Source organism: Peromyscus eremicus, chromosome 8a (genome assembly GCF_949786415.1).
Source record: "Peromyscus eremicus chromosome 8a, PerEre_H2_v1, whole genome shotgun sequence".
NCBI lineage: Eukaryota > Metazoa > Chordata > Mammalia > Rodentia > Cricetidae > Peromyscus > Peromyscus eremicus.
Genome location: NC_081423.1, coordinates 86,102,253 through 86,126,149, shown reverse-complemented (window position 1 = coordinate 86,126,149; position 23,897 = coordinate 86,102,253). Strand labels below are relative to the sequence as shown.

Here is a 23,897-nt window from a genome sequence, read left to right as displayed (position 1 = left end):
AATCCATTCTCCACACTGTAACTGGAGGGCTTTTTTTTTTTTTTTAATAAAAAGGCAAGTCTGAGCCTGTCCGTCCACTGCTTCAAACTCCTTAGCAGCTCTCCGTAACTCCTTGCACAGTTTACAAGCCCTGAGTGTTCTGGCAGCTGCCAAACTTTCCTGCCTCATCTGGGCCTGCACCCTTCCCCCCTGCGCTGGGTTCCAGCCAGAGTGAGCTATTTTCAGTGCCTCTAATTTGCTGTGCTACTGTCTCTTCCCTTTGTATCTTGGGGCATGTTTTGACCATCATTTTGCTCAGTTCTTGTTCATCCTTCAGGTCTCGGCTTTGATCTGACACTTTCCAGAGTGTTCTGGCTTTAGTATGCTTCCTATGCATCCCATATGTCCTTGTATGCATTGCTCTGCTGTGTGATGGTTGCTTATTGCCTAGCTAAACATTTTCTAGAAATGAGTAAATGCCAGGAGCTTGATTAATCTGAATGAAACGGAACACTTACACTCCTGCTCTGCCCTCAAGATGCTTACAGCCTCTCTGGGAACAACACTGCATTTGTATATCCCAGAGCAGTACATGAAACACGAGACACCCTAGGAGCCAGGCTAATGGGGAAGGCCATGTGATAAAGCACACGTACATAGGAAGAGTGATGCTGAACCCTGTCTTCTACAAGTCAGAGCAGGGAGGGTGGTTCTGGTTCCTTATTAAGTCGGAGTAGGTACTCTTCAATTCATTTTTGCTCTAGGAAAGACTTCTTGGAATAGTTCCAGCTAGATCTCCATTCTAGAGATAGGAAGGGGGCAAGTTTTCTTAGGCATTGCTCGGCTGCTCTTGGTTTGACAATGGCTGTTCATATGTATGGGTGTTAGAAGAACAGAGTTCAAGGGTCAAAGCATCAGCTCAGGGGTGGGGAAGGGCACAGCACTCATTACTTGTATGTACACACTTGTATTTTCTGCTTTACAGATTATAAAAAGTAACCTAGCCTCATAAAGCAATGCCAATATGCAGAGTAAAAGAATAAGATCTCCGTTGTACCCTTCCCAGTTTCTATCAGAAGTAGTCACTGTAACATCAGTGAGTGTTTTTAGACCCTTTCATGAATATTTATACACACATGCATATTTGGCTCTGTCTACTCATGTATGGATGTTTTTGATTGTTTTTTTTTTTTTCTTTTAAATAAGATCACAACAGCTATTGTTCTGTGACTTCTAATAGTGTATCTTGGTCTTTTTTCCATGATAAAACCTGGATAGCATTTTATTTTCTTAAAAAGATAAACAGCACTAGAAAAATTGTCTGTCTGCATGCCCTTCAGCGGTAAGTTAGCCCACGATCCTCGGCAGTGACAAAGTCCTTGGGTACAGCAGAAGGTTGCCTTAGAGTCTTCCTTTACTGCTTATCCCTGTGTGACCCTGGACCAGGAAATACTTCAGGACACTAGTCCCCAAACTCTTTGAGCCTTGTGTCCTAACCCACAAAAGTATTTCTTGGTAGGCTCATTGTCAGGGTGGCATTAACGTGAACATTTTCTAACCTGGTACCTTACTTGTACTCCATAGACAATGCTTGGTTTAACAACACTGCCAAACGTTGTAACTCTATAAAGGGCAAAAATGTGGAGCCCGACCCTTTTAATCAGGTGTTGAGACGTTTCCTTTTCATCTTAACCTTTCCTTGCTGTTGAGAAAAGCTAACACCTGGGATTATCGTCTTAGGCTGTTTTGTAATTACCCATTCTGAATAGTGTTTGTTGATAGGTAGTCAAGGGGACACTTGGCGATCCTCGTCTGTTTGTGAACTCAAACCTGGGCTGATTTGTATTCTCTTTGTCACATCTCATCAGAGAGACTGATAAATGCTCTGCCACTGCTATAAATCTTGTGTGTTTCTTATATGTGATATGCTGAGTTGGAAAAACAACAGACACATTGGTAGATATAGAGAGTACGGCGCCAGAAAAAGAGGTCGAAGAATTAGTCCTGTTAACAAATGTGGCCTGGGATTCAGCTGCTCAGTCGAAGAGTACTACCTCAATTCAGTAAGACTTTTCCAGAATTCCATACAATTTATTATTAGAGCAATCTACCTTTGATATATTTAATATGCTCATACTCTAAAAATGCCTACAAGGAACTTGGGTTTTCCTTGTTTTCTAGAGTTAACATGGGCCTGTGAGATGGGTAAAGGTGTTTGTCCCCAAGCCTGATGATCTGAGTTGGATCCATGCAATCCATGTGATGGAAGGAGACAACCAACTTCTGCAAGTTTTCTCTGACCGCCACATGTACACAGACACACACACAACACCAAATAAGTGTTAAAAAAAAAAAAAAAAGAACTAACATGGGCTGGATGTGATGCTAAGGTGTGTGGGAAGAGAAGGATTTAGAGACATTAGACAGGGGTTAATCCCTTTTACATATCATTTTACAAATATTGTGCAATATTACTTTGAAAGAAATGCTTAAGTAATGTATCAAATACTCAGAGATTTACTTGTGACTTGGAGTTCTGCAGCATCGACTTTGCTTTTATGCAGTATAAGAAAGTCATAGTTTGAGTCCTGTTCATACTCAGTGACTAAACATTGGTCTATAGAAAGGACCATGCATCTGTACCTTAAACTTCTATGCTATTTACATGCGTATCTATTCTAATTTGTCCACAATTTCTTTGATTTTTAAAGTGCTTTGTTTTAAAAACCTGTGTAGTACTCTGCCATGAGAGGAATCTTAGACTTAAGAGCCTTTTGACGATTTATGTGGTTACAACAGGACAGGCGCATCATGAGTATGTTGCCACCCCACATGCTGTTTGACTTCTTTTTTTTCTTTCTGCTACCAAATTACGTCACTTCCTCCATGGATCTTATTTAGGACCCAACTGTGGCTTCGATAAGCATAGAAAAAAAGAGGGTCAGGATTACCTACCTGCATCACAAATTCTCTTCTCTATCTGGCTGTAGCAGGCTGAGCACACTGATGGAAGGTGGCTGTGGAACTCAGTTGTTGATTTGTGTGTGTCATAAGTGGGAATAGCTTTAGTGGGATCCATCTTTGGAGTGAAAGACTGTAGTTTATAGCTGCAGTTCAAAGACTGAGCCCTTTCTGTATATTTTCTAAAAAGAAAATCATTGTTTAAAAATTGTTTTGAACTGGTATTGGTATAATTCTGCTTTCAGAAAATCATGAATTTGAAGAAAAATATGATTTGGAAAGACAGACCGAAATTGAGCGAAAGACACTGTGTAGATTCATTTTTTTCTGTTATCTTCACCAGACATGGTTTTAACCTCTTACTAGTAAACACTTGCTTTCTGTTCTCTGTGGCTGCTGGCAAGCTGTGGGGATTTTTTTTTCAAGTGGCTTGTTACCCATCCTGCGTTATTTAGTACTCCTCTCCCTTTCTGTGAAGAAACCAAAAGTGGGTATGTATCTGTGCATACAGGTTTCAGTGCATCAGGGAGCTGAAGCGTTGACTCAGATCTAGACTGTAGTGGAGTGGGGACCTCAGAGATCGTTAGTCTGGCATTTTGCCTTGATTAGCAAATATACCGACATAAAGACACAACCCTTCGAGTTCCACCGACACCAGGCCGAGAAGGGCTCCTTTTCATTTTTATTTCACTCTTGGCAACACCAGGCTCCCAGGAGACCCAGCACCTTGTTTAGGCTAAAGTCCCAGTCAGATAGAGTCTAGGCCTGGCCCCCAGTCTGGTGCCCTTTAGGCTTGGTGACTCAGACACGTAAACGATCTGATTTATTGTTGGCTCTTCTTTAAATTTTAGATTTCACAACTTGATTGAGAAACTCTTGAGAGCAAGCTTCAGTCTTCTGGAGTCTAAGGTTGATTCACAGAGCCCATTCTTGCCCCTGTCAGTCACTGCAGGTTCCCTGCTGGGCCCACAAGTTTGGGGAGACATTTTTTTTAACCTAGTCATTTTTAACCTAGTCATAAAAAGTCCCTTGACTTTTCATGGATCACTTAGCTCTGTTTCTGAAAACATTAGTAATTTATGTTCACTATATTTCAAAACCACAGATGACCAGAAAGAAAAGTAAGAGAATAACTATTTTTAGAAAGTGAAAAGGTTAGTTTTCTTCAGTGTATCGTTCTGTTAGTTTTTGTTGTTTTTCTGTGCATGAGTTTATATACACACATTTTTTTTTTTCATTTTGTACTGGTTTTTCTCCCTATACAACAAGTTGACTTTTTAAAAAATAGGTAACATTCTGTTTCATAAAATGCTAATGCCATCAGTTATTTAATCAGCCTCCTATAATTTTTGAGATTTTCACTATTATATACCATTTATGACAAGCACCCTTGGAGTTATGTATTTCTGCCTAACCATAGTTATTTTTGTTTGTTTTGTTTTGTTTTGTTTTTTTGAGACAGGGTGTCTCTTTGTAACAGCTCTGGCTGTCCTGGATCTCGCTCTGTAGACCAGGCTGGCCTGGAACTCACATAGATCCGCCTGGCTCTGCCTCCCCAGTGCTGGGATTAAAGGTGTGCGCCACTGCCCGGCCTAACCGTAGTTCTTTCAGATAAATTCCCGGAAGTGGACTTGCTGAATCAGAGAGCATTAGTAATTATACCCATTTTTGTATGCCTTGGCAAAGTTAGCCTTCCTTTTTATGTATTATTATCATTATTACTATAGGTTTTCTGAGATAGGGTCTCACTCTGTAACCCAGGCTGGCCTAGAGGTCATGGCAATCCTCCTGCTTCAGCTTCCTGAGTGTTGAAAGTACAGGGCTGATACCACTGTGCCAACTTTAGATTTCCTTTTTTGAAGTCAAGCTGTCACATGGATGAAAGCAGACAACAGGGAGTGAAGAGAAGTGGCAATGTTAAAAATGTCAAGGCACACTGATGGACACACCCAAAGTAAATCTCAAACTAAACTAGTGTTTCCTTTTGGGTCTCAGTTTCCTCATCACTGGAGAGGGGAAGGTAGATCAGGAATCAGCTTGGTGGAATTACCATCATGGAAGTACCTCATTCCGGTGAAACACAAGGCCGCACATACAGGCGGCTCTCATCAGCACAGCTGGACTGTCTTTGGAAGAATTTTCACACAGCCATGCGCCCACTAGAGGCAGTTGTTTGCCTTTGGCTTTCTCAGCATTTTAAAAGCTTGTTTCCCATAGTTGTAGCTTTGATTTTTAGTACAGAGCTACTTCTCACAGAGGCCATCTTGTGTCCTGGAAGAACTCTGCTTAGCACAGTTCTTGATTATGTACTAGAGCAGTGGTTCTCAGTCTTCCTAACACTGCGACCCTTTAGTTTCTCATGTCGTGAGGATCCCCAACCATGAAATGATGTCGTTGCTACTTCATGACTGTAATTTTGTTACTGCTGTGAATCGTAATGTATCTGAAATGTAGGATATCAGATTTGTGACAGCAAAGGGGTCACGACCCACAGGTTTAGAACTACTTACTAGAGACTGAGCAGATATCTAGGAAAGTTGAGTGTGATACCCCAGCACATGAAAGCAGATACCCCACCCATTTTCTTTTCTGAAGACCCCACTTCTTGCTCCATTTCCTGTTGCTATAACAGAATACCTGAGACTGGTCCACTTGTGAAGGAAAAGGAGTATAGTTAGCTCACAGGTATAAGAGCTGGAAGTCCAAGATCAGACGGATGCAACTGATAAGGGCTTCGTGCTGGATCCTAACATAGGAAAAGGGCAGGACAAGCAGACGTGTGCAGGAGAGCTGACATGTACAGGCAGGCACTCCTTGCAGCAGCTCATAGAGTAACTAATCAGTTCCACAAAAGTGAGGGTCACCCACTGTGGATACAGTTAGTTAGCCCACTTCCTCGAGGGGGCCGTTGCTCCCTCTTAACAACTTCATGACCTCTTTAAACATGTTTTAGATTTATTTATTTTTATTTTACGTGTATGGGTGTTTTGCCCGCATGTATATCTGTACACCACATGCATGCCTGTGTCCACAAAGGTCAGAAGAGGGCATTGGATCCCTTGGAACTGGAGTTACAGATGGTTGTGATCCACCATGTGGGTACTAGGACTCAAACTCAGGTCTTCTAGAAGAACAGCAAGTGCTCTTTACCCCCCGAGCCATATCTCTATCCCCCAAATGTGTATTTGGTAACATTAGTTTATTTTTGTTGTTGTTTGTTGTTTGAGACAGGGTCTCACTATGTAGCCCCAGCTGTCCTGGAATTCCCTATGTAGACCAGGCTATTCTTGAACTCACGGAGATCGACCTATCTACCCAGTGCTGGGATTAAATATGTGTGCCACCATACCTGGCAATTCAATGGCCTCTTAAACATCCCCTCACCTCTCAACATTTCAACATTTGCCTTGGAGGGCACATATCATATTCAAAGCATAGCACCCACCATATTTCTTCATTTTGAGGAGTTATTCCAAGTGTCTCCCATCTCTTCTGATGCTTTTCCTATTCAGGAACACGGTATCTCTTTCTCTGGTATATATAAGAATTTTTGAGGCTTTAAAAGAATACAAATTCCAGGCTGTGCCTCAAGTGCACTGAATGTGGACCAAGCAGAGCTGAGATCCAGCTCTAGCAGTAGCTGGGCCTCCCTGGGGGTTCAGCCCTGTTAGGTAGATTGGTGGTCAAGAGCCAAATCTGCCTCTTTCTACATGTCTCCATGAGGAAATCATTTAGGCTCCATGCTCTTTCCTACAGAGAGGAGGAACAGTACCTTGTCGTAGAACTTTGTGACTGCATGAGAGAACACACTAATGGTTCAGCCTGATTTGAACACTACACAACACATTTCAAACACTACATATCCCTTAATAGGTACAACTTGATGTGTCTGCATATTGGTTAATTTTTAATTAAAATAAAATAAATCAAAGACTATATTAAAACATTTAGGATAGTCCTTCCATTTTGTAGTTACTTTAATCTCTAGCTTCCTGGATCCTGTATGCATTTACTATTTATTTACTTATTTAAAAATAGTGTTTATATTTTTTCAACTTTTGAGGGTCAGCATGCTCAGAGAATACTGAAAATTGCAAGAAGCAAAGCACTAGAAACTTGCCTAACTACCAGCAATTTTGACGTATCCTTTTATTCCTTATATAACAAATATACATTTCTATATGGCTGAGCTTATGTATGTATCTCAGTTTTCCCGTATATCATGAATATTTACTAATATACAAGTCCCAAAGCCTTGAGCATTTTTATAACGAAGCATATAATACCAATGAAATTGAAGGTGTATTTTATTATCTTTCATGAAAACAAAAAAAATCTTAAAATCAAAATGCCATGAGGCCTCTGGAGATACATACTGGCAGGTGGACAGCTACATACTCTGTTCATATAATGCCTAATTTAAAACAAGGTGCGTGGCATTTGAGTGGAAATTTTTAGACACTTCAGTATCAGATTTGCACTGTCATAATATTTGCATATGCAATGTTTTCATTTAATTGTTTAATATTGTATTCCTATACTCCAGCCAAAAGAAAGGCACCACGTATCAGTGGTTATAATCACAGTGTAAATGTGAATATATCTGAGTGCATCTCTGCTTCTTAACAACCTAGGGGGTATTGATAAGACTGCTTAGAGGTAGTTTAACAGTGCCACATCCCAGATGTTTCTTTTCTCTTAATTTTCACAAAAAGAATTTGCTAATTGTTTAATTCACTGGCTCCACTTTTATCATACATTATCATCTGTAAGTATCTAAAAGCTTCGTGTTGTGAAATAAGGACTGGTAAACACAGGCGCATTACCAGAGCAGATGACGTCTATAGAAGTAGGGAACTATCTGAAAGTATCTCTGGGTGTGAAGATGCTAACAGAGAGCTTCCCCTTGCCCTTCCTCTCCCTCCTCCCTGTACTCAGTGTGAAAGTGCAGAACTGTTAGCTTAATAATGATCGCTCCCGAAAACAAGCCTTCCTAACTTAACGAAAGAACAGCTCTAAGCCATCCTACTACTGTGTCTCAGCACTGAGGACCAGTTTGTGCTTTACATAGACCACTGCTAACTTAGTGCCCTCGCAGACCAGTGAGTAGATAGTCTGAAATTATCTAAGAAAAACAAATGGAACCTTTCCATTTCCACCTCCTTTACCACCCTGTGACTGAACAGTATGCAGGTCAGAGACGTGAAGAAGTTTAGCAGTTTCACTTGAACTGACTGAGAAAATGCTTAAAATGGGGGCCAGGGAGATGGTTCCGTTGTTCAAGTGTTGGCCACACAAGCATGAGAACCTCAGTTCAGAACCCCAGCACTTGTGCAAAAACTAAGTTTGGCCTCTGGAACCCCAGTACTGGCGTAGGGGTAGCCCTGGGGCTCACCATCCAGTCAGTATAGCCACATGGAATCAGTGAGTTCCAGGTTCAGCAACAGACCCTGTCTCAAAAATAAGCTAGTGAGCTAGAGAGATGGCCCAGTGGTTAAGACACTTACTGGTCTTGTAGAATACCTGGGTTCAGTTCCCAGCACCAATATGGCAGCTTACTGCCATCTGTAACTCCAGCTACAGGGGAGTTTGACACCCTCTGCTGGCCTCTTCAGGCGCCAGACATACATGTGGTGCACATACACACATGTAGACAACACCCATACACATAAGATAAATAAATAAGTCTTTTTAAAAGCAGGTAGAGAGTGACTGAGGCAGACACCCCCTGTGAGCCCAAACAACTCTTCCTCCATTAAGTTGCTTCTATCTGGTACTGTCACACATGACTGAGACGCCATCCTGGAGTGCTTACTTCAGATCCCTGCAGGACTAGCTGGCCCCACCAGAGACCGTCAGCCTTGTGTGGGCTCCGCATTGCACTGGGTCCTGAGGCTCTGCTAGCCCACACTCCTGCCTTCTGTTCCTGAGTGACTTCTGCCACTCCAGGTGGCGCTTCCTAGGTTAAGTGAGACGTCTCTGTGACCAGCTCTGGTTTTCCTGAGACCACACAGAAGGAGAATAATCCTACTTCTCCTTCTTTGTGAAAGTTCTTAAAGTCTGTAAAGAAAAGAGTTCTGCTGATCTCAGACCTCCTCAGATCCTTCTTTCTCCAAGGCTCATTTCCCAATCAGGTTGTTTCCTGTCCACTTTTCTGAACATTAACGTCTGTTTATAGTTACTTTAAGTTGGGCACCCAGGGTTGAGGGGAGTACTGTGAGTGTGGGTCCTTTGGTAGACACATCAGTCTCCCAGTGCAGGCTAGAACTAAATGTGTTAACATTTTAGACATCGTTTTGTCTTCACTCCCATTGAATTTACTACTGGGGAAAACTATCTCTCACAAATTCTTATTGCTCCCACTGCACTCATGTAGAGGAAACTTCCATCTAGTCCTGATAATTTGATCTCTCTAGACTTGCTGTCTTCTGCAGCTACAATTGTCAAAGGATAGGAAATGTATTATTATCAGCTTGTGACTCAGTGGAGGCCAAGAACATACACACGAAGTGAAATAAGAAGCCAGGGATGCTCCGGCAGCTAGTACATTATTAGTTCTCACTATGCTTGCTTGGTGTGTCCTCTGCCTTGCTTTTAGAGGCATGGAAGGGCACATATTACATATTCGCCTATCTCAGGTCCCCTTCAGACTTCATGAATTCACGTTTCTTAGAGTGATACCTGGAAATACGCATTTAAATAAACCCTGTACGGCCTTGATACACATTGTTTTGACACATTGTTTTGACAATTGCTACTATAGGTATTGAAGAATTGAGTCCAAAGATGTGATCAGAGTCAAATAGTGTTAATTAAGGAAGTGATTTTTCCCCCCTTTGGTAGCCTAGGCTGACGTTAAACTCACTTGTTTAGCCCAGGTTGGCCTTAAAATCACAACAATCTTTAGTCTCCTGAGTGCTGGTGTTACAGACGTTTAACACCAAGCCTGGCTTAAGGCTGTGGTTTCTGAGGAACAGAAGACTGTGAATGAGAGAGAGGAAGAGGTTCCAGGTGAAGGAAGAGAAGCCAGCCCTGAGCTGTCCGCCAGAGCAGACCTGGGTTTGGCTGAAGCAGATGTCCTGTAGAGCAGCAAGAACGTAAAGGCTGAGGGACAGAGGCGACAGAAGGGCAAACTGCAGACTGCTGAGATCAGAAAGCAGACAATGCCAGGTGGCAGCAAGGCAGGACCTGCTACAGAAGAGCATGATCTTTGTCATCAAGAATTCGTGAAATACCAGGCAACACCCTAGGAGGGAGTGTGAAAGGGTGGGGGTGTCAGCAAAGATTAGTTGGGAAGGTTGCCCCACACATCCCATCTCTCATTCTAGGCTATCTGATGAGAAGATCTATACTGAATTTCAGTTGACTAATTTGGATCTAGACCAGTCAGATGGTAGACAGCTAGCACAGCTGCTTGGTGCTCAGGCCCGGGTCCCTTTCTACTCACAGCAGAGCTCAGTGCCTCCTTGCAGCGGCACCCCCCCCCCCCAGATAAAAATGCTGTAAAGAGAGTGGAGGCTGGAGTCGAGTGGTCTTCATCTTAAATGTCTCCTTAAGGATTTGGAAAGCACACAGATGCAGGAGTGTGAGGGTAACCTCCCTTCCATGCTGATCAACACTCTTAGAGACAGAAGTTGATGAAAGTCGTGCTCCAAGTTTTTCCTGCCTGGTTAGAAAAACAAAAACTGGCACTGGAGAGATGTTTAAAGCATGCACCCGAGAGTGGTTTCCAGCTTGTCCTGCAGCTCACAATGGCCTGTAACTCCAGCTCCCAGGGATCTAATGCCCCCTTCTCACCTCCACCAGCCTCGCACTCACATGTGCATAACGACACATACAAAAGTAAATCTTGCCGGGTGGTGGTGACACACGCCTTTAATCTTAGCCCTTGGGATGCAGAGGCAGGTGGATCTCCGAGTTCTAGGCCAGCCTGGTCTACATAACAGGTTCCAGGACAACCAGGACTACATAAATGGACCCTGTGTCATAATAAATAGAATATATAAATAAGTAAACTTTTTTTAAAAACCTGTTTCTTAACATAATCATCCTGTACTCTGAAAAGAGGAAGTCAAGTAGAACTATATTTGTTAGTTCCAATTCATACTTTTTAAAGACACAGAAGCCAAAATTATGAAAACTTAGAGATCAAATATCAATAATAACTGGGACTGTACTTTGTACAAGTCCATGCACTTTTTAGTGTTAAACATTTAGAGCTGGTTTGCACACCTGCTTAGAGAAGCTTGCAAGACTTGTGACGATGCCCTGACTTGCATTGGTCTCGACAGACTCCTCCTTGGCAAGCGCCGCTGTCTGTGTTTGAGCTGGAAGCCACTTGGGATTCCCCTTTAAATATCACTAATCATTCATATCCTGCCCCCACTCTTGAAGTGAATTAGGCACTCCTATCTCAATGCTAATTTGATAGAGATCATTTCTAATTTATTGACATCCTGACAGTGAGTTTCCCCCTTTGAATACCTGTGATTTTGCTGACAGTTTTTCCTTGATGCAGTTGGCCTCTGGTGACATCTAGGGAAAAAAAAAAAAAAACGTTTGTTTAACTCACATTGACATGTCTCATTTTGGATGGTATTTTCAAAGATTCTAAACAGCAAACATTACTGTTTATTCCTTGAGTTGCAGAACTAAGGCTATGTAATTTTTATTACTCGATTTTAGGACATCATAATGAACTTATTAGGTGACCTATAAATATTTTTGTGTGTTATCTTCATCAGTGGGGCTAGAAATGCTTGTCGTTGTGGTGAAGCCTTGTTCTGTGTAGACTTTTAGACCACCAGTCACTTCATGCTGTCTGTAATGTACACCTTAACATCTCTTGAAGTTTATCCCATCAAAATTTTTACAGTATGTTAACACCTGGGTCTAAGTGTGTATCCTGATTTTGTATGTTGTTGAAGGATTGTTGATTTAGCTAAGAGACTAATAGTTAGAAGGGGAAATAATGTATTTCTGGTTCCCCTCAAACTAATGGGAAAGATGTATTGTGCTTGTTTAGACTGCAATAATACACTTTTGGGCAGATACTGAGAAATGGCTCATGTGGTTCCCAGTAGACTCAGGTCCTGTCAGGTGAGCTCAAGCAGAGCAAAGACTATGCCCCCATAGAGTCAGTGTTACCCTTCTAATACTGGTAGAGACTTTAAGAGGGGTTGCAGTTGGGGAAGTGAAGAGAACTTTGGAAAAGAAACCTACTAAAGATAAATGGGAGAAAAGATAGAGGGATGTGCACCAGTGGAATTGATCATCGTGGTGGCTTGGCTTTTATGGATGGGGCTACATACTGATGCTGCGTGAGCTTAGGAATTTGAGAAATTGGTGGAGTGGGCTCTGCTTGAGGTCCAGAGAAGTGAGATAATTGATTCCGATAGTCCAGCTGGAAGAACAGCTAACACTGTGGGAAATCCTGACTTCACTGACTTGCTAGGAACATCTCTGGGGAAATGCTATGGTGTGGTGTATGTGCTGCTGTGTTCATTTGGAGCTTGAGTTTCTTCATTGCAACAGACACTGTAATTCTCAGCATTCCATGACAATAGTAGTGCTAGGAAAGTTTTAAGGTGCAAGATGGCCACCTTGTCATGCTCAGAAGTGATGAGCCAGCCGGGCAGTGGTGGCGCACGCCTTTAATCCCAGCACTCGGGAGGCAGAGCCAAGCAGATCTCTGTGAGTTCGAGGCCAGCCTGGGCTACCAAGTGAGTTCCAGGAAAGGAGCAAAGCTACACAGAGAAACCCTGTCTCGAAAAACCAAAAAAAAAAAAAAAAAAAAAAAAAAGAAGTGATGAGCCATAAGCAAAGTAGTTAATTATTTCAAGCTTTACGGTTGCATCTAATGTGATCTAATTCTTAAGTAGCAGTTAAAGGTCTGGTTCGTTTCATTGTTCATCCATAGCCAGACAATAAAAATGAGCAACTATTACTTAGCAACAAACATCTAGGCATTGTCACTGAGAATCAGCAGTTGCTTTCTGTATGTTATGCTTGATTATCACAGTGACCTTCAGGTACTTACTATTATTTCCACCTAGTGAGTGGATTTTAATCTAGACAAGCGGATTTCAGCATCTCTACTATATGTGTGTGCATTTGTGTATGTGTGTATATACATGGTGCCCATGTGTCCAAATGTATGTGGAAGCCAGAGGTGTCTTTCCCAATTGCAGAACCTCCCCCCCCCACTTTTTCTTTTAGTTTTGAGATTATAATATAATTACATGATTTTCCTTTTCTAGAACCCCTATTTTTTTTTAACAGTATGTATAACTGAGTTTAACACAAAAGACTGTCCTTTATTCTGAGATTACTTCTGTCATTCCTTTTGATACTAAATGTGTTTTCTTATATGAAATAATGGTCATATCTCTTATTTATTCATTTATTTTTGAGGCAGTGTCTCACTGTGTCACCTTGGCTGTCCTGGAACTCATGATGTACATCAAGCTGGTCTTAAACCCATAAGGTTCCACTTGCCTCTCCCTCCTGAGTCCTGGGATTAAAGGCTACATAGTTCTTTTTTAAAAAGAAATCTTTACCTGACAAAATTAAAAACAAACAAACAAAAACCCTAACCAACACTATTACAGCATTCCTCCCCAGTTTGGAGGGCGGTGTTTCTCTTGTTTATGGGGAGTGGTTTTTGAATTATTATTACATTTATTTATTGTGTGTGTGTGTATGTATGTACATGCATGTGCACATGCCATAATTCACAAGTGGAGGACAGAAGACAACTTGCAAAGGAGTTGGTTCTCTCCTTCCACCATGTGGGTTTCAGGGATCCAACTGAAGTCATCCGCTTGCTGATGAGCATCTTTACTCCTGAGCCATCTCATCAACCTGCTCTGGAACTCTCCATCCTTCTGCCTCTGCCTTCTGAGCACTGCAGTCACAGGTATGCACCACCCCACCTGCTCCTTACCTGTTTTAAAACATGTCTGGCTTTGCTTTCTAGTTTGTGACATCCGAGTCTAAGAACTGGTTAGAAAAATCAAGGCATAGTAATTTTTAATGTTCTCTAGAAATCTCCACTTGATTTATTTCCTATTTAGTCCAATCAATCTTCAACCTATCTTGCACCTTAACACAAATCATACCCTCAGTCTTTTTGACAAATGTCTTCTGAGAAACATAATTAAGATGGAGCTTTTGTGCTGCAGAGTTTAGGAAATGTCTGGAACTGCTTTATTTTAAAGGATCTGGAATGAGATGGCAATCAGTTTTCAACTGGGTTCTTTCTAGACAGTCTTCCAGTGTCTCATTGCCTAAATCATTACTAAAGCAGCCTGTGATCATTTGCTGTGTGGTGGTTTGAATGAAAATGGCCCCCATAGGCTCACAGAGAGTGGCACTATTGGGAGGTGTAGCCTTGTTGGAGCAGGTGTGGCTTTGTTAGAGGAAGTATGTCACTGGGGTGGGCTTTGAGGTTTAAATGCTCAAGCCAGGCCCTGTGTGTCTCTCTTCCTGCTGCCTATGGATCCAGATATAGAACTCTAGGCTCCTTCTCCAGCACCATGTCTGTCATGCCACCGTGCTTCCCGCCATAATGATAATGTACCAAACCTCTGAACTGTAAGCCAGCCCCAGTTAGACACTTTTTTTCATAAAAGTTGCCATGAAGAAAAAAAAAAATTTGGGGGGTGGGGAGGGAATCCAGGCAGTGGTGGCTCATACCTTTAATCCCAGCACTTGGGAGGCAGAGGCAAGTGGATCTTTGTGAGTTCGAGGCCAGCCTGGTCTACAGAGCGAGATCTACGATAGCCAGTGCTATACAGAGAAACCCTGTCTTGAAAAACAAACAACAACAACAAAAGAGTTGCCATGGTCGTGGTGTCTCTTCACAGCAGTAGAAACCCAAGACATGCTGTTTGTTTGGTATCTTGTGTTCTTTGTGTCTTTGTAATCGCTAGTGCGTGTTGAATCGGTGAATGTTAGGAGTGTTGTCACTGAAGACTTTGGTGTTTGGGTAACACAATGAGCGTGAAGGGAGCCATTCCAGAGAAGAGCAGGCAGGAGAGCCCGGCAGAAGCTGTCTGCATTACTTGTTCCTAAGTGCAGTTTCACTGTGTGTTCTATTTAGCTGTGTGCTGTTGGCAACTTTACCACCCTTGTTATACTGTTTTGTCCACTAAACTTCGTTCTTGGTCCGTCTCACACTCCCACTCTTTGATTACACCCAAGACTTTGGATCGCCAGTAACCACTTCAGATTCCAGCTTCCTGCCGTCTTCCTCTTTAGCTTTGTTTTCTTCCCCTTACTTCCAGTACACACACACATACACACACACACACACACACACACACACACACACACACACACACACACACACACACCATCCCAACGCCAGTGAGTTAGATTCCACTGGAGCCTCAGTTAGTCTCCAGCCTTAACTGTCCTCTTGTCCGGCTTTACCCAGCCTGCACTGCATGTTTTATCAGACTCATCCCCTTCGGTTGTAGCCTTGCTACAACGTGTCAGTCTCCAGTGTTTCTCAGCCTGCCGAGCCTGTGCCGGTATCTGCCTGTTAAGTTTGACTTTAGAAAAAAAGCCACACTTGTGGTGTGGGATCTCACTTTAAAATTAGGATCCACAGCTCAGATGGTCCCTGGGTGTTTCGTTCCTGGGTCTTACCCAGTCAGCCTATTGTCCTGTTCTCTGAGATCACTGGGTTTTTTCTACCTGCCCCCACCCTCCAGCTTCCCCAGTAGCCTAGAATCTTTAGAATCTTGCTTTCCACCATGTGGGTCCTGGAAATTGAACTCAGAAATCAGGCCATGAGGCTTGGTTGCAGGAGCCTTTCCCCAGCGAACCATCTCGCCAGCCCCTGATTATCATTCCTTTCCACTCATTATCCAGGTTATTCAGTAGTGTGTTCAGAGAGTTTTCTTTTCTTCCCTCCCTCCCTGCCTCCCTTCCTCTTTGCCTCCCTCCCTCCCTCATTTGTTCATTTGTTACATGGGATGGGGGTGGGGGTGTCCATGTGCATATGGAAATCTGAGGACAACTTGCTGGAATTGGTTCTCTCCTTCCATTGTGGGTTCTGGGGCTTGAATTTATGTCATCAGGCTTGCCAGCAAGTGCCTTTGCCTCCTGAGCCATCTTGGTGGCTCCTACATAGTGTTTATATTTGGCTTGTCTTTCTTTCTTTTTCTTGGGGCGGGGGGTGTAGCTAGAGTTTTCCTTCCTGGCCCACGGTCAGGGCAAATCTCTGTCACCCGCCAGTCCCACAGCCACTCAGACCCGACCAAGTAAACACAGAGACTTATATTGCTTACAAACTGTATGACCGTACCAGGCTTCTTGCTAACTGTTTTTACAGCTTAAATTAATCCATTTCCTTTCATCTATACCTTGCCACGTGGCTCGTGGCTTACCGTCATCTTCACATGCTGTTTCTCATCATGGCGGCTGGCAGTGTCTCTCTGACTCAGCCTTCCACTTCCCAGCTTTATTCTCCTCCTTGTCCCGCCTACACTTCCTGCCTAGCCAATGGCCAATCAGTGTTTTATTTATTGACTAATTAGCAACACATTTGCCATACAGAACATCCCACAGCAGGGGGGTGCGTTGAGTCAGGGTTTCTCTGTGTAGACCAGGCTGGCCGGAAGTCACAGAGATCCTTCTGCCTCTGCCCGCCAAGGATTGAGATTAAAGGCGTGCGTCCACCACTGCCATCCTGCTTTGGTTTGTGCTTCTAATGCTTCAGCTCAGACCCAGGTCCTTGCACACACCAGGCCAGTGCTTTGAATGAGCTGCATCCTCAGAGCCTCTCATTTAGTGTCCAGGGTGACCTTTGAGAGTCTAGGAATCCCTCAGTTGTGTGGAGATGCATGTGTGCATTTTCCTAGGGAGCTCCATTAGACTGTCCGTGGGAAAGAAAGGAGGAAGAAGCTAAGCATGGAGTTGTGTGCCTGTAATTCTACAGCATGGGAGGTTTGGGCAAGAGGGTCAGGAGTTCAAGCCTAACGAGCTGGATGAGACCCTGTCCCAAACAAACAAAATCAATACACACACACACACACACACACACACACACACACACACACACACACAGTGGGTGGGGGAGGGATGGAAATGAGAATGAATTGAAAGAATATGTCAGCTTCAATAATTTCTACTAGTCTCTTTTTCTTCTCTATCTTCCTTTTTATATCTAATTTACTGGTCCAGCGTACTGATCACTGAGGAGCCTATACAACATCAAGCAGGGGTAAAAGTGGCAGCAGATGGTTCTACAGCCTGGGATCAGAGAGCCCCAAAATCAGAGCCGGGAAAAGCTCAGGAGAAAGCTGGGCATCCGTGGTGGAATGGGGCTTCCTCCTGATGCCTCCAGGTGCCTGGTCCCAGAGAACTTGGAGTGATATGAAAGTTCAAGTGGCAAAAATCCAGTCAGCTAGTGAGTCAGTCTCTACAGAAAAAGGCTGAGTATCCCTTCAGCGACCCTTCCATCCCCTATAAGTTCAAAACTTGTGGATGAGTTGGCGAGATGAGATGGCTCAGTGGCTAAGGGTGATTGCTGCCAAGCCCAATGACGTGAGTTCAATCCCCAGGACCCACATGAGGGAGGAGAGAATCAACTCCCTCTAGTTGTCCTCTGACCTCCGTATTCTAACCATGGCATGTATGCACCCTCCCCAACCAAATAAATACATAAAATTTTAACTCACTGGCATGGTGGGAAGGTCCACCACAGACCTGTCAGTCTCCAGGCACCTCCAAGGCTCTGGCCATAGCAAGTCGCTGTTGGCATCTGTATCCATACCCCTGTGCCTGTGGCTCTCTTTAGTCTCTCTTCCTGGTATCATTTCCTTTCCACTGTCCAAATATGACTCCCACTCATCCTTCCAGGCTAGATTCAGGATCTCTTTGTCCCAGTGTCCAGCCCTAATTTTCTCCTATCAACTCCGTGGAATCAGTCTTTCTTGGGTAGATGCCAAAGATATGTCTTACATTTCACTGATAGGTTGTGGTATAATGTGGATGCTTGACTTCCGTCTTTCCTGCTAAGCCAGGAATTCCATGCAGGTAGGGACTGCTTCTTGCATGTCTGTATCCCTAACACCTCCCTCAGTGCTTCCCAACAGGAGCTTACTTAATACACGTTTGTTGAATGGAATCAGTTTATATGACTCACTTAAAATTAGAGACCAGTGCTTATTTAATAAGTCAGGACAGACTGTAATAATAGTAAAAACAAAGTCTCATTTCCACTGCTTATCCAAATAACTGATTCTTTTGTGGAGCTGGATTTTGAAAATCTTTTTGTCGATGTATATTTCTTTGATATGCTAGACAGGAATCTAGGACCGATACGGCCTCGAAGCAGCACAGATACACTGTGGATGTTGCACTGGCTGTACTGCTATGTCAAAGATAACATACAGTGCCTTTCATAAGCGTGCATCTCAGCCTTCTCTCTTCATTGTCATGGCAATATTTTGTGGACTATTTATAAGGTCCAAGTTAGTTTAAATCAAACCACACTAAACTAAGCATTTTCCAGACACAAGAACAGAACGCCAAAGTTTGGAATCTGGTATTCCTGTATAGTTTGTTTGCCAATCTGCAACGGCTTGGTCACTCAAATAGGTTATTTATTTATTTATTTTACTTTTACAGATTTAAATTAGTTCAGTAGTAAAATTCATAAATTAAGGGTTTCAAATAATTTTGAAAAATGGTATTTTTCTCCCTCAGATTCTTTGAATTTCTAAGAAAAGGAATCAAGGATTTGCTTATTTGGCCCTTTTTTGAGTGCATGCTATGGGCTAAGCATTATGCTGGGTTAGTTGTGATTCAAGATCAATAAAACAGTATTTTTCCTTAAACAGCACACCATCCCAGAGAGAAGGTATACAAACAAATGATTGCAATGTAAACCTCAGAGAAGAGAAAGGAAAACTCCTCCTTTGAGAGCCAAGGTTGGGGTTAAGAATGGATGTGTTTGCAGACCAGGGTCTGCAGGCGAAGCGGAGAGCTGAAGGGAGGTCACAATTGATAATCTCTTTTTTTAAATATGCGAAGTGGGAATCTAGGTCATCTCTGAGAATTAGTGGCATGAGGTAGCTCTTGAGAAGAACTGAGTATTTCAATAATTCATAAGGAGAATTAGGAAAGAGATAACAAAGACAAGTCAAGGATGGCATGTGGTACGAGCAAGCTGTGAGAGCCGAGCTGAAATTGGATAGTGTGGGGGAGGAGGCTCCATCAGTCAGCACAGCGCTGTAATTTGCTCCCGCTCTGCTCTATGACCATATTGTGCCCAGGGCTCACAGGAAGTATGGCCTGTTCTGGAAGAGGTCTCCATAAGAGGAGGCCGACAGACTTGGAGAAAGTCCAGACCAGAGGAGAATAGGCCTGGACCCTGTAGGTCCTCGGCAACCTTGGCTCCTCCTCCTCCTCTTCTCCTGATGTTTATTCACTTTTATGTGTGTGCGTATGTGAAGGGTTTTGCCTGCATGTGTTGGTGCACCATGTGCATGCCTGAAGACGGCAGAATCCCCTGGAACTGGAGTTACAGATGATTGTGAGCCGCTGTGAGGGCGCAGGGAACTGAGTCCAGGTCCTCTGGAGGAGCAGCCAGTGCTCTTAACCACTGAGCCCTCATGGCTTTCTCTCACTCCCGCCACCGCCTACCTATGGTCTGTGCATGCGACAATCAGATGGTAACAGCTGGCTTAAACAGGACGATTAGGAGTCACTCTCCAAATCCTAGTTGTCCTTGAGGTTTGAATGTGGGCTGTGATCCGTGGTGCCAGCTTCTAGGAGAAGAACCAGGTTTACCCCGTAATGCAGTATGAACCTCTTGCTGAGGTCAAAGACATTTTACTTGGCTAGGTTCTTGGGGCAGAGCTTTTACTCTGTGATGAAAAAGGTTATGGTACCAAGCCTTCATGAGTCTCCGGTAAGTTCCCTTTCTGCCTGCGAGCTTACCCAGGAATATAGCTCTCATGTTTTCAAGAAGTTGTAATGGTGTCTTTTCTTGACATAAAGATGTTACATATGGATGTCACTGTCAGCCCAAAGACCTTCCCCCTCGGAGTAGTTAGTTGTAATCGTGTGATTTCTTTTACTTGCTGTGGCAAGTAAACGGTGGCATTGTACTTTTTCCCCTTCGAGATAGACTTCTTAAGACTCTCATTTCAGAAAAGGGTAGGCCGTTTCTCACAGGAACGCACTGTGTTGCACTCCAGCGTTTTTACCTGTAGTTCTGAGAACAGCTCTGAGGTCTGATAATGAGTTACTTCATAGAGTGCTGTTTCAGTGTAGTATAAAGGAAAACTGTGTTCAACAGAAACCATGGACCATGACAGCGAAACACTGAAGCTTAGTGTCCCCAGAAGAGTAAAGAGAATCACAGGTCATCTTCATCTCAAGAAACTGAGCAAACAGCCCTGTAGTCAGCTGGAGATGCTCTGGGGAGTCTAGATCATCAGTCTTAGTTTGGCTTATCAGTGACAAGTCTTGAATACTATTTTTGAAACTTCATTTCCATCTGGATGGCCCTAAAAAGCCACATACATTGTCACTCGACATTTGTCAGGTGCAGACATCCAGATTTATTCACAAGTTGGTGCCATCTATCTAGACCTCAGAACTCTTCACACTGTCCAACCCAGACACACTTGCTTCTCCAAGTTTGTTTGGGCTGGTCAACCAATTGTTACCTTGTGACTAAGATATAGTTCCCATAGCCCACTGTGTTGTAATTGATGTGTTTTCCATTAGACTTTCTCAAGGCAGACTTTCCTCTGAATCTCAAAGGATAATGAAGCAAGTAATAATTCCTAGTTAGATATTAGGTCAAAGAGACAGTTCCAGAGTAAAAGTGTTCATTCTAAGTGTTAGTTAAAGAGTTTTCCAAAAATCGGTAACTGGCAGCTTCCCTTCCCCCTTCAAATATAGCCGCGGTTAGGCCTGGTTTCTGGATTTTCAGTTTAAAAATTTGACTTTAAAAATTCTTGGGGTTGGGGATTTAGCTCAGTGGTAGGGCGCTTGCCTAGCAACCACAAGGCCCTGGGTTTGGTCCTCAGCTTCGGGGGAAGAACAATTCTTGTCTGTCCTCAGCAAACATATACTGCTGTATGTGAGTGACATTGGTATGTAAGTGACATCAGTGGCTTGTCCTAAGGTGCACGTGAAGAAGGCAGACTTCCTTTAGATGTCCTCCTTGATTTCAGTCAGTTGGTGTAAGTCTGTCTCTCTTTCCTTTTTAGGTTGTAAACATGTTAAAGGCATCCTGTTGTACGGACCCCCTGGTTGTGGTAAGACTCTCTTGGCTCGACAGATTGGCAAGATGCTGAATGCAAGAGAACCCAAGGTGGTCAACGGACCAGAAATCCTTAACAAGTATGTGGGAGAATCGGAGGCCAACATTCGTAAACTTTTTGCTGATGCTGAAGAGGAGCAAAGGAGGGTATGTGAACATATAAGACTAACATACTAAAAACTTCGTGTGGCTTACATGATGATTGGCACCGAGTGACACCCAGAGACACAGAGCTGACCTGTGATCTATATTTTGAAACAACTCTTGCAGGAAAAATTTAGTTACATACAGCATTGCCCTAGAGCAGTGGTTCTCAACCTGTGGGTTGTGACCTCTTTGGGAGTTGAACAACCTTTTCATATGGGTCACATATCAGATATCCTGCATAGCATACATTTATATTATGATTCATAATAGTAGCAAAGTTACAGTTATGAAGAAGCAATGAAAATAATTTTGTGGTTGGGGGTCACCACAGCATGAGGAACTATATTAAAGGGTTGCAGCATAAGGAAGATTGAGAACCCCTGGCCTAGAGGTTATGTGGGGTTTACATGATGTGAAATGCCATTACTCACATGTTCAAAAACAGATCTTGGATATATATTCAAGTGGTGCTTTTGGACCACACTGTTTCCAAACAGTTGAACTCATTTGTCTTTTGGGAAAGGAGGGAAGTTAAGTCTGTGAATAGACTGTAGGAATCCTCTATGTGTAAAGTCCCCCATGAAGTAAATACCTTAGTCACACTGAGTCAGCTCAGTTGTGGAGTAGCATCTTTCAAATTACAGCATTACCAATTATTCCCACCTATAATGAAATGAAAGAATTTGGAAGTTATTTGGAGCTCCAAGGGCTCTATTTAAATTGGCTACAAGTTTAAAAACTCAAAAGCTGGATTTGGGCCTTAGGAAAAAAATGATTTAAAAGCCAGACCTGAGTTTCTTGACTGTGACAGTTGTTTGATGTATTGTTTTGACTGTATCACAAGTTGCCCAGATGTTTGGTTATACATCCTGGGTGTGTTTGTAAAGTGTTTCTGGGTAAAATTAACTTTGAATTGTTCAGCTGAGTAAAGCAGATTGTCTTCTCACTTTGAGCCGATGTCTTCTAAACAGAAACAAAGGACCTAGAAGCCACTGAACTACATTGTAAGAGCTGAGAGAAAAATTGATTTTTTTTTTTTTTTTAGTTTAATATGAGTTATTGGGCTAAGAGTATAGTTCAGTGGTGGAGCACTGTGTGAGGCCCTAGGTTCAATCCCAGCACTGCAAAATTAAATGAGTGAATTTCTCATTCACGCTAACATTTGAATGATGTTGTGCTTCCTAGTCTGAGGAGGTCAGGATGGTCCTTCTCTGTTGAGTTTTCTTTGCTCTGTATGGCCAACAACGGTGTTAGGATATCAACCGAACTCTTGCATCGTTTTTCACATAACTCCAGCATTCTTCCACTGTATTACCATCATAACCTTCTTGAACACAGCAGGGAATAATTGCTAATGCTATCATCTCAAAGATGATGAAATAGCACAATCCATCTTAGAGTTAAGAAAAGGTCCAGCAGACTTTGTGGTTATTGAAAGATAAAATGAGGTTTAGTATATTTTAAGAATACGTGGTGGTTTTCTTTTTCTTTTTTTTTTTCTTTGTTCTTTGGAAATTTAGAAAAAAGAAAAAGTATGAGGCAACAGTCCCTATAAATAATGTCAACTAAAAAAAAAAATACCTAAAAAGGTAAAATTGAGTCTAATGGTAGCCATGATAGTTATGCACTAAACAAAGATGAGTTGAAGCGTAGTCTAGAGGAACAGCTCATAAACTCTCACTGTGAGAGTTTCCATGTAGTTGAATAGATAATTTTGGTACTGTTTTTAAACTCAAAGCTTAAACATGCACTACTAATGATAAAACTGCACCGGCAAAGAGTTTCTAGATGGATATTAATCATACCCAGCCTCTTCTGGTATACCCAGCTAATGACCCCATGGAGGGTAAATGTGTGTCACAAAAGCCTCCCCTTTGTGACTCTGGACAGTCCAGGCTGACAGAGATGAGTGCTTCCATGTAGGTCAACTCGATAAATTTAGAACACCACTTTAAAGGCGAGCACCACCACGGCCTACTATTTTCCAACAGTTTCTTACTGAACCTACAGCTGCCATTTGGCTAGACTTGCTGGCTGAGCAGCCCCCAGGATCTGCCTGTCTTGCCCACCTAGTCTGGGGTTTCAGGTGCATGCCACTGGCCACCTTTTATGCAGGTGCTGGGCATCTGAACTGAGTCCTCATTCTGTGCAGTGAGCACTTTGCCCAGCGAGTTATCTCCCCAGCCCCGTTCTTCATTGTATTTTTCCTTTTTCCTTTCGGTTGTCATTGGTGGAGGGTTTTCTTCTGTTAGAATGATTCTGATGTCCATTTAGAAGTAAACGTGGTTCAAAGTAGTTTTAAAAAGATTTATTTCTTTTATTTGGTGTGTATTTGTAAGTTCCTGCATGTTTATGCATGAACATACCATATACGTGTGCCGTATACATGTCTGGTGCCCTCAGAACCAGAATAAGGCATTGGATCCCATAGAACTGGAGTTACAGTTGTTTGTGAGCTGCCATGAGGGTGCCAGGAGTCCAATCTGAGTCCTCTGCAGGAGCGTTCACACACGTACAC

At 42.8% G+C, this 23,897-nt stretch overlaps 1 protein-coding gene across 1 annotated transcript in view; it reads left to right on the top strand.

The window, feature by feature from the left end:
- Nucleotides 1-23,897, top strand: part of Nsf (N-ethylmaleimide sensitive factor, vesicle fusing ATPase) — a 146,841-nt gene that overhangs the window by 64,299 nt on the left and 58,645 nt on the right. Inside the window, exon 9 of the mRNA XM_059271930.1 lies at nucleotides 21,180-21,379. Within this exon, the coding sequence (XP_059127913.1) occupies nucleotides 21,180-21,379 (200 nt within the window). The remainder of the gene's footprint in view (nucleotides 1-21,179; nucleotides 21,380-23,897) is intronic.